This window comes from Corvus brachyrhynchos, unplaced genomic scaffold (assembly GCF_000691975.1).
Source record: "Corvus brachyrhynchos isolate BGI_N302 unplaced genomic scaffold, ASM69197v1 scaffold420, whole genome shotgun sequence".
Lineage (NCBI taxonomy): Eukaryota > Metazoa > Chordata > Aves > Passeriformes > Corvidae > Corvus > Corvus brachyrhynchos.
In genome coordinates this window covers 130,635-142,009 of record NW_008235739.1, presented here as the reverse complement: position 1 = coordinate 142,009, position 11,375 = coordinate 130,635, and the positions used below count along the sequence as shown (strand labels likewise).

The 11,375-nt window shown below is 55.3% G+C and overlaps 1 protein-coding gene across 1 annotated transcript in view; it reads right to left on the bottom strand.

Annotated features, from left to right (window-relative positions):
- Nucleotides 1-11,369, bottom strand: part of LOC103616394 (otoferlin-like) — a 76,415-nt gene extending 65,046 nt beyond the window's left edge. Inside the window, 3 exon segments of the mRNA XM_008634595.2 lie at nucleotides 3,542-3,630; nucleotides 7,393-7,451; nucleotides 11,258-11,369. Coding sequence (XP_008632817.2) covers nucleotides 3,542-3,630; nucleotides 7,393-7,451; nucleotides 11,258-11,336 — 227 coding nt within the window. The 5' untranslated portion in view covers nucleotides 11,337-11,369.
- Between the last annotated feature and the right edge of the window lie 6 nt (nucleotides 11,370-11,375).

The window sequence follows — 11,375 nt, the reverse complement described above, 5'->3', positions numbered from 1 at the left end:
CGCTGCTGAATCCTCATGGAAGTGTCCAAGGCCAGGTTGGACGGTGCTTGGAGCACCCTGGGATAGCGGAAGGTCTCCATTCCCATTTGGAACCAAATCCCTGCTTGGGCAATCCTGATTAATTCCAGCTGCTTCCTCTTGTGGCTCCCACCTGGAGCTCGGAGCTTGCTCCGGAATGAGGAGCCGTTTTCCCTCTCCAGCCAAGTTGCAGCTTCATCCGGAATTGTGGGACTCCCTGGAATTAGAGCTTCCAAAATCGCTTCCCTCCTAATTATCCCCTTCACTCCACTTGCAGGAGCCCGTAATTGCTCCGGGTTCCTTTCCGCCTGGATAACCGGGAGAAATCCGGGACACTCCAGCTGCTCCAGCTCAGCAGCCTCCGGATAGTAAAAGTTGCCCCAGCCGAGTTTCTTCCGACTTTTCCTTCAGGAAAATTCCCATTAAATATAAATGGATTTTTCTTTGGGAGACAAGTGGAGTAGGATAACAAGGGAAGTCAGGTCCAGGTGTGGGAATATCCTGCCAGGCAATTAATTCGGGATGAGATTCCGGAAGCGGCAGTTTGGGTGCATTTGGCTCGGTGTCGCTCCGAGTTTTGATCCAGAAATGAAAAGTTCCACAAAATCCGACGTGGCCGGAGCAGAAGGGGCCCCACACGAGGGGCTGCAGGCAGGGATTGGGCACCGAGGATTCCGGCATGGAATCCTGGAATGGTTTGGGTGGGAAGGACCCTTAAATCCCATCCCATTCCAGCTCCAACACCTTCCACTATCCCAGGCTGCTCCAAGCCCCGTCCAACCTTTCCTTGGACACTCCTGGGGATCCAGGGGCAGTCACAGCTTCCCTGGGAATTCCACCCCAGCCCCTCACAGGCAGGAATTCCATCCCAAAATCCCACGTAACTGCTCCGTGTGGGGAGGGCAGTTGGACAAGGGGGAACCCTCTGGCTCCGGAGTTCATTTTTCCCATTCTCCTGTTCCAGTACCGGATAATTTTCCGCGGATGAAACGAGGATCCCTCTGGAGACACGAAGGACTTGAGCCGTGCCAGGATCTCCATGGCTGGAGAAGAACAAAGGACAGGACCAAGCTCCACTTCCATCCCGGAGACTCCGGGGATGGATTAAACCCTTCGGAATCCGGCTCTTTGTGTCCCTGCCGGGTAACGGAGCAGCTCCCGCCTCTTCTCCATGGGATCGGTTTTCCATAGGAAAATTCTCTGTGCCCCCTGCTCCGGGTTTGGAATGTGGCTTTGGGCCTTTGGCCGGATCCCATTGCTGCTCCAGAGGAAAACAGGGACACGGAGGAGACGGAACCCCCCGGAGCAAAAGCTCCCGGGTTTTGTGCACGCTCCTGAAGGATTGGGATCTCTTCCCAGTGTTATCCCTGTTTTCTGCACGAGGAAAATCTGCTTGGAAAGGCTGGTCCAGGCTGCCCCAGAACTTTGGGAACGGGAGCACAGGGATGATATTCCATAGCCACTGGATCACGGCTGCCTCTTGGATTCGTTCCTGGTTGTGCCTCCGCTTTTTTCTGGATCTTCCCCTCTCCTGAGTGTGACTCCCATTCCCACATCCCTCAGGAATGTCCCATTGCAGCTTTTCCTGCTCAAATCCCAAAAATTTGGGATCTCAGATTTCCTCCATCCAGCCTTTCCCAGGGCCCGAAACCACGGGAAAACATCCCAGGAATTTTCTCCCATCTTGGAGGGATTCTGAAGGTGTCCCAGGGGAGCGTGGAAAACAACTGAATCCCAGCAGGATCCCGGTGTTCCCACCCAGCTCATCCCGCCTCACACCAGGATTTTCCGGGATGGGATCAGATGGATTATTCCATGCCACGGGAATCTCCTGGGTTTTCTGCAGGGTGTGGAGGCCCCACGATTTTTGATCCTTCCCTCGTGTGGAGCTTTTCCAGTGGGAATTTCCACAGGCAGAATGTGGCCCTGCCCTTCATCCGCCCGCACCTGGATGCTTTGGATGTGTCCTGGAGAGAATCCCAGCCTGGAGATTCCCAATCCAGGAGCTGGGGACAGGATTTTTGGGATGCCGGGGCCTGTTTGGAGGCTTAGGAGGCTTCTCCCTACATCCAACCCTGCCCTTTTCCTTGGATACTCAGCACCCTGGGAACACTCCCAGGGACCCTCCGGAGCCGGGATGAACCCGGCAGGATCCGGAGGCACCTGGATGAGGCCAAACAAGGATCATAGTCCCGCTAATTGTCTGCTGCTGACGGCCACAGAGACAGGGAACAAAAGCAGCCCCTCGGATGCGACTCCCTCATCATTCCGGAGGGTCTGGATCAGGTATCCCGCCTTTTTCCAGGCCTTTGATCAATGGCCTTCATCAGCCGCGTGTGAATTATTCACAGGGCGCCGGGATCAGCTTTCCCAGCCCCGCTGATCCCAACCTTCTCCCTCCTCTCCTCCTCCTCCAGCTGATTTGGGGGATGGGCCGGAGTTCCAGCACTGCTTTGGTTTGATGGGAATTCCTATCCCATATATTCCCGGCGTTCCTGGAGGGACGTTCCCAACCCTTTCCCTCCTCTCTCTTCCTCCTCTTCCAACTCAGTTCTGGACAGCCCACGGGATTTCTTTTCCCACGTATTCCCTGCATTCCCAGAGGGATGTTCCCAACCTTCTCCCTCCTCTCCACTCTCCTTCTCCAGCTTCTTCCTGGATAAGAAGGATGGGCTGGAGTTCCATTACAGCCCCTCTTTAGTGGGATTTCTTTTCCCATTTATTCCTTGCACTCCTGGAGGGATGTTCCCAGAACCATCACAACCTCCTCTGACTTATTCCTGGACAAGGAAAATGGGCTGGAGTTCCAGCACTGCCTTGGTTTTGTGGGATTTCCTATTCCACATATTCCCAGCATTCCTGGAGGGATGTTCCCAGCACCAGCTCCTTTCTTCTCCTCCCCACCCTCCCAGCCAGGAATTCCTTCCCAAGATCCCACCCCAAGCTCCCCTTTCCCACTGGGAAGCCATTCCCTGCCTCCTCACCCTCCATCCTTGATCCCAAATCCCAAATTCCAGCTCTTCCAGAGCCCCTTTAGGCTCCAGGGGTCCTCATGGATCCATGTGGGAAGGGACCTTAAATCCCATCCCATTCCAGCCCCAACACTTTCCGCTATCCCAGGCTGCTCCAAGCCCTGTCCAACCTTTTCTTGGACACTTCCAGGGATGGGGCAGCCACAGAATCCCTGGACGCAATAAATCCAACACCTGCAGGATTTGGAAAATCTGGGAAAACACATTCCAGCATCAACTTCCACCTGGATAAGCCACCAGAAAATTCCAGTTTCCTTTAAAACACAGACATTTCATGGAAACAAACGGCACAACTCGGGGAAATATTGGAGCTGAGCAGCACGGAATTCCTGGGGTGAATTCCTCACCCCCTGAGCTGCTCGCACGGCACTGGAAATTCCCAGGAAACGCCAACCGGTGCATTCCTCACCCTCCCGCCTCCGGACCAAACCGGAGCTGCCTCTTCCTGCGGGATAAGATCCAGATGGGATCCTTGGGAAGGGAGGACTCACCTGTTGGTGAAGACTTTGCTGTAGTTGAACACTTGGATCTCCAGGATCTCATTCCCGTCGATGTTGGTCGCCACCGGCCAGCGGAAAGTCTGGGAAAAGGAGGAGAGGGATGAGCCAGGATCGTTGTGGGAAAAGGAGGAGAGAGATGAGCGAGGATCGGTTGGGAAAAGGAGGACAAGGATGATCCAGGAGTTTTTTGGGAAAAGGAGGAGATGGATGACCAAGGATCAGTTGGGAAAAGGAGAGGGAAGAGCCAGGAGCATTCCAGGGAAAGGAGGAGAGGGATGAGCGAGGATCGGTTGGGAAAAGGAGAACAAGGATGATCCAGGAGTTTTTTGGGAAAAGGAAGAGAGGGATGAGCAAGGATCAGTTGGGAAAAGGAGGACAAGGATGATCCAGGAGTTTTTTGGGAAAAGGAAGAGAGGGATGAGGCAGGAGTGTTCCAGGGAGCTGCTGGGGGGGGGATGAGGATGGGAAAAGGCCTCTTTTCCCAGGAAAAAGGCATCAGGGCTGTTTTATAGGGATGTCGCTAAGGATGCGCCCAGAGCCAAATATTTTATGGATGCACACATGGAAAATATAAATCTAGACATTGGATGAGGATGGGAATATGGAGCCAGGCTGGGAGAGCTGGGAATGTCCACCTGGAGAAGGGAAGGATCCAGGGAATCCTCGAAGTCACGTCCCGAGCCTAAAGGGGCTCCAGGAGAGCTGGAATTTGGGAAAGGGCTGGAGGAGCAGGAGGCAAGGAATCGCTTCCCCGCGGGGACGTGGGTTTTTTTGTGGAAAGGAATTCCGCGCCGGGCTGGAATCCCCGGAGAAGCTGTGGCTGCCCCTGGATCCCTGGCAGTGTCCCAGGAAAGGTTGGAGCAGCCTGGGATCGCGGGAGGTGTTGGGGTTGCAATGGGATGATCCTTGAATTCCCTCCCCACCCAAAGCATTCCATAAAATAGAATCCCTTTCCTAATTTTTCTGCTTCCCAAGGCAAATCCCTCTTCCAGCCCAACCCCCTGAATTCCCGTTGGTTTCCCAAGCCCCAGAGCCTCCCAAATCCAAGCATCCCTCCTTCCCAAGCTGCTCCCGGTGCATCCCAGGCTGGGAATGTGCCGGAGGCAGCGGATCCGGGATCTCTCCCAGGAGCAGCAGAGCAGAACTGAAAACCACGGGAAGGGAATTTGCTCATCCAGCAAATTCCCAGGAAGGAACCGGTGCCTCTTCAGCACTTCCCCAGCCCTCATTCCCGAGCTATTTATTCCCGGTTTTAATTGTCTGCAGAGCCAAGGAAGCAAAGGAAAAATCACGGGAATATAAAAGGAAATGGGAAATGGTGCCAATGGATCCGGCACCGCTCTGGATCCTGCAGCAGGATTTATCCCAAGCTCTCCATGTGGGGACGGAATTCAGTCCTTCCCCTGCTTTTTCCTGGTTTTCTCCAATGGTTTTGATGCTCCAGGGATTGGATCCGGTGATAAAATCCCCCGGCAATCCCAAGATTATGGAACCAAGGAGTTGTTTGGGTTGGAAAAGCCCTCGGAGATCCCCAAATCCAAGAATTCCCAGCGCTGCCGAGGCCACCCCTGATCCATGTCCCCACATCCACACGGATTTCAATCCCTCCCGGAATGGGGGCTCCACCACTGGACAGCCCTTTCCAGGAAGGAATTCTTCGGGAATACCTCTCTGGCCTGAGGAATTTTCCTGTTCCCACTTTTCAGGCCTCTGCACCATCAGCCCTCAGCTCCTTTTCCCAGGCAGAGGAGGACAAAAATGGGAATTTTTCCAGCCAGGTTCCCTTGTCCCTGTCCGAGCTCCTTCCAAAGGGTCCCGAATGTGCTTTGGGGGCTCGAGATCCACCAAATCCAAGGAAATCCACTCCAAATCCAAGGAAAGGCAGAGAAAGTGCCTGCGATTGTGGGGAGCCATGTCCAGGGATTCGGTAAAGTTTGGGATTGTGTTTGCCAAAGGAAAAGGGGGAAAATAAGTCTGGAAAAGTCACAGGTTGATCCAAGGCGTTTTCCACATGCTGGGAAAAAACCAACAGGGAAGGCCCTGGCACAGAATTCCCAGAGAAGCTGTGGCTGCCCCTGGATTCCTGGAAGTGTCCAAGGAAAGGTTGGACGGGGCTTGGAGCACCCTGGGATCGGGAATTCCCTGCCCATGGAATGGGATGGGATTGAAGTTCCCTTCCCACCCAACCCATTCCATGCTTCCATGGTTTCTGTTTCCTGGGATTGATGTGAGCAGCTCATCCCTCAGGGCCTGTTCGAAATTATCCCAGAAAACTGCAGCTCCACGGAATTCGGGCTCCTTCATTCCCGGAGATTTCCTTCCCTCCCGAGCTGTGGCAGATCTCCAGGAAAAGCCCCTCCAAGGTTAAACTCTTCGGGACGCAGCACGGAACGCAAACATTCCTGATTAACTGGAGAGCTGTGCGCAGCCTCTGGAATAGCCGGCAGGCTCCGGAGCAGCCGAGGATTTGCAGAGCTCGTTGAGGAAGGAGGGAAAATAATTGGAAAAGAAACGGAGCGAAACCAAACAAATGGAAACCACCGGGGCTTGAAATCCAAATCCTGCCTGGAGGCGGCCCCTGATTCATGGGAAGCGGTGGCAGGAAAAGAGGGAATTGCCGTGGATTTTTCCAGCTCTGAGATCACAGAATCCAGGGATTATTGAGGTTGGAAAATCCCTCTGGGATCATCAAATCCAAGCTGTGGCCGATCCCCACCGGAGCCCCAAGTGCCACATCCAGGAATTCCTTGGAAACCTCCAGGGATGGGGACTCCAAACCTCCCCAGAAGCCCCTTCCAAGGCCTGGCCGCCCTTTCCCTGAGGAATTGTTCCCAAAATCCAACCTCCCTGGCACAGCCTGAGGCCGTTTTCCCTCATCCCGTCCCTGTTCCCTGGAATCAAAGCTCGATCCCACCCGGCCGCCACCTCCTGCTCCGGGATTTGGGATCTGCCATGGATAATCCAGGTGGTTTGAACTTAAAACATTCCCAGGTATTCCCTGTGCCAGCACGAGGGTGGTGATTCCCTGGATATTCCCCCAGCGGGAAGGATTTGATCCTCTGGGTCTGGGAATGCCTCCACGGCATCGAGCACGGAGCCTGTGGCTGCTCCAGGAGGGAATCGCTTCCCTAAAAAAAACCTGGAATTCCAGGCTGGACACAGCTCCTGAGCCAACACGATCCAAACCATTCCCAAACAGAGCTTTCCAACGGCACGTGGTGAATGAGGGGGGAAAATCCCACAGGGTGGGAGATGGAATTTGATGTGGCTTGGAGAGGAAAAAATTCCCAAAATTATGGGATGTTCCAACCCTGTAAGTGTTCATGGGCTGGTTTGGGTGGGAAGGGACCTGAAATCCCATCCCATTCCATGGGCACGGACATCTCCCACCATCCCAGGGTGCTCCAAGCCTTTTCCTTGGCCACTTCCTGGGATCCAGGGGCAGCCACGGCTTCTCTGGGAATTCTGTGCCAGGGCCTCACTCTGAAGGAAAAAGAAGGAATTTCAAGGGGAAAAAATCCGACTTTTTCCTCCTGAGAGGAGGAACAATGGAGCCAAAATCCCAGCCGGATTTTCCCAGCGTGGATGAACAAATTTTCCTGAAATTTCAGCAGAAAACGTGGAAATTTTTGTGGTTTTCATTTATTCCCCCTTTGGAAAATGCCGTAGGGATTTTCCCACCTGTGTCCAGCCAGGAATCCCATTTGGGCCCTGCCAGGAAAAACCTTGGAGCAGACAACAAGGGTGGCAACAATAACTGGGAATAGGGATTTCACCGGGACTGGGAATCCTGGGAAAGCAAAAGGGATTTATGGGATAAAAGGATGGAAAAGTTCTCCCACCTCGTCAAACTTGGCCTCGTCCTCGCAGTTTTCCAGCACTCGGGTGTAGAAGGAAAGCCCTGGAGAGGGAAAAAGAGGGACAACAGTTGCATGAAGGTGTGGGAGAGCCTGGGATTTTGGGATCTGCGGGTTGGGAACAGCCGGAAGGAAAATTCCGCCTGAATCCCATCTCCTGAGAGAGGCCCCTCGATCCTGTGGGACCTCCCTGCTCCAGCCCTTCCCAATCCAGGAGCATCCCAACTTTTCCTGACGGCGGAATCTTTATCCGCCAGTTCTCCAGGAGGTATCCACGAGCGACATCCCTGATTTTCCAGCCCCATTCCCGAGAGGAAGCCTCTCCTGGCAGCTCATTACGATCCATCTGTGATCCATTAACTCCCGGCTCCCTAATTACCCCGGACACAAACGCAATTAAGCCGGACTCCAAGTGGGAACTCCCATGGGAAAGTGACTCTGGAAGAGCTCCGATCCTGCTGGAGCTTCCCAAAAAACGGGCTAGGTAATGAAAATTCCCCGTTTTCCTGCATTTTCCCTGAAGCCAGGCTGAAAAGCCGGAATTCCCGGAAAATCCTGGAGTCATCCCAGCTTTGTTTCCATGTGCGGAGGGAGGAGGGGGAGAAATGGAACCGCGACAGATCCGGGAGCCCTTTGGAGCCACCGAAATTCAATCCCATTCCCAAACCCCTGATGGAAAACTGGGAGAATCCTAAAGGCAAAGCTGAACCCCCCCCTCCGGATCCTCACAGGGCACAGGGACCCCTTGGGAATGTGGGAGTCAAATCCAAGGCTGTGGATGGAGAGGAAGCCCTGAAATTCCGGGATGGGAGTGGATTTTGGCCACGGAATCCATCTTTTCCCTCCACTTCCCGAGCAGGATCCACTCTCCCCCCTCCCTGGCTGCTCCCATGGATCCGGAATTCCATTTGTGCCTCAGTTTCCCTGGTTTGGAAAACAGTGCAGCTCCCAGGATTCCCGGAAGAGGAGGAGCAGCGTCATCCCAAGGCCTTCCCACGCGGTGTCAGCCTCGGGAATGCTTCATCCCAGATTTCACTCCTTCCTCTCCCACCTGAGCCTGGGAGCTCCGCCGGATCCCTCGGGATGCGCTGCCGGAGGGAGAAGCTGGATGGGGCTGGCATCGGGAAGGGAATCCCTGTGCCAGGCTCGGGGATCCAGGAAAACCAGAGGAATGAGGAAAATCCAGCCGGGAGCTGGGAGAGGGCTCCTCATCCCATGGCCAAGGCTCCAAAGCTTTTCCAGAGGCGCTGGAAAAGGGCGGGAAGCTCTTCCCAATGGATTTTGGGACTGAGATCCAACCGGACACATTCCAGGCCTGGAATTCCAGGTCAATGTGCCTGGAATCCATCCTATCCCATCCCAGGGCAGGACAGGGCCCTGGTTAAGGAAGGAATCACGGAATTACTTCTCTTGGAAAAGCCCTCTGGGAGCCAGCCCAACATTCCCTGATCCGTGTCCCCGAGTGCCGCATCCCCAGGGATTTCAATCCCTGCCGGAATGGGGATCCCGCTGCCCTGGGCAGCCGTGCCGGGGCTGGACAGCCCCTTGCAGGCAGGAATTGTTCCCAAGGAATTATTCCCAAGGAATTATTCCCCTGGGGGCCGGGATGGGGCTCAGGGCACCGTCTGTTTAATCCAAGCGCCAGAATTCCCTCAGGGATTTTAAGGAATTGCTTGGGGAGAGGACGAGGAGCCAGCAGGACTGAGCTGCCCGGCATTCCCAAACATTCATGGAGCGAGGGGGCAGCAGAGCATTCCCAAAGACATGGAATGAGGGAGGAGCTCTCAGGCGGGTTGGAATGGGATGAGCTTGAGGATCCCTTCCATCCCAAATCATTCCACGATCCCAAGAGGATGGAAAACTCCCATCTTTCTGTTCCTGCTGCTGTTGGGATCCACGGTGTGGATGATCCCTAAGGATCATCCCGCTTATTTACCCGGACGGATTATTCCCATCCCCTCATCCCGAACCAGCTCCTGTGTCCCACGGAACGTTCCGGCCCAGATTCCAGCCCGGATTCCAGCCCCAGAGCTCTCCCACATCCCAAAATGTTCCGGCTGCCCATCCAAGAGGTTCCCGGGGATCATCCCCGGAATTCCCCGTCCCTATGGAGCTGCTCCCTCGGTTTCCCTTCGGATACCAGGAATTTGGGAAAGATGCTGAGAGCCTTTGGAGCCGATCTTTCCCCTGCGGATCCGAGGTTTGCTGCAGCTTTGGAACCGGGAATGAGCAGGGAATGAGCCCAAATCCTTCTCTGGGCGCGTGCGAGGGATGGATCCATCCTGATCCGCTTCCCCGCTGCCTTCCCCGATCCAACCCCACCTGGAATCGTTTCCCGATCCAACCGCACCGGGAATCGCTTCCTGATCCAACCCCACCTGGAATCGCTTCCCAATCCAACCGCACCGGGAATCGCTTCCCAATCCAACCCCACCTGGAATCGTTTCCTGATCCAACCCCACCTGGAATCGTTTCCTGATCCAACCGCACCGGGAATCACTTCCTGATCCAACCCCACCTGGGATCGCTTCCCGATCCAACCCCACCTGGAATTGCTTCCCGAGCTGCTTCCAGCCCCTTTTAGCAGCTGGATTTTCCTGGCCAGGGCCTGGATGAGCCTGGGAAGAGGAATTCCCACCTGGAAGCACCAGGGAGATCAGCTTCATCCCAGCGTGACGCTCAATCCCCCTTTCCACAGGAACTCACGGAAGGAAAAGACCGGGAAAGAACCTCTGGACCCTGATCCGACTGTCCTGGAAGGCGACGCCGAGTTCCTTCCTTGGAATTCCATCCCGGAATGGTTTGGGTGGGAAGGGACCTTGAATCCCATCCCGTTCCAGGGACACCTCCCACTATTCCAGGCTGCTCCAGCCTTTCCAGGGATTCTCTGGGAATTCCAATCCAGCCCCTCCCCACTCTCCCAGCCAGGAATTCCTTCCCAAGATCCCACCCCAAGCTCTCCTTTCCCAGTGGGAAGCCATTCCCTGTATCCTGTCCTGGGATGGATCCTGTCCGTCCCACAGGGAATTTGGGCCGGATTCGGGACCGGGAATGTTCCAAACTGGAAATTTGGGATCTCCCAGGGCTCACTGGGAAAATCCAAGGTGGCTTTTCCCGCCCTGCACCCCATTCCCGCTGCTGGGATTGCTCCAGGCTCCGAGTTAGCCGGGAATTCCGCCTCTTCCCGGGGATTTTCTTGGCGCTGGGAAGCAGCACAGGGAACTGAGGGTTAATTGGCCCTGGTTAATGATCCCAAGGTCGTTAAGAGCAGGGAAAGCTGATCCAGGCCGGCCATGGAATTCCTGGAATTCCCCCGCTTCCCTGAGCTGGGATCGCTCTTGCTGCCCTCATCCCAAAATCCTGCCCCCCAAACCCTGCACCCAAACCCTGCTCCCAAAATCCTGTCCCTCAAATCCCACTCCCCAAATCCTGCTCCCAAAATCCCAAATTCCTGCCTCCAAATCCTCCCCCTCGAGCCCTGCCCCTCAAATCCCGCTCCCCAAAATCCTGTCCCCCAAATCCTTCCCCCCAAACCCTGTCTCTCAGACCCTGCCCCCCAAATCCTGACCCCAAAATCCCGCACCCCAAATCTCGTTCCCCAAATCCTGTCCCCAAATCCTTTCCCTGAAATCCTGCTCCCCAAATCCTGCACCCCAAATCCTGTTCCTCGAAGCCTCACTCCCAAATCCCGCTCCCCCAAATCCTTCCCCCCAAATCCTTCTCCCCCAATTCCTGCTCCCCAAATCCCTCTCCCCCAATTCCTGCTCCCCAAATCTTGCTCCACTAATCCTGTCCCCACATTCCGGCGGCCCAAATCCCGATCCCAAATTCCCGTCCCCGCTCCCGGTACCCCGGAACGCCGCCTTGGCGATGCGGTCGCCTTTGCCGCGCAGGCCGGAGACGGAGCGGAGCTGCAGCACCAGAGCCATGGGGGGACCCTGCGGGGGGCTCGGGACGGACCGGGGGGG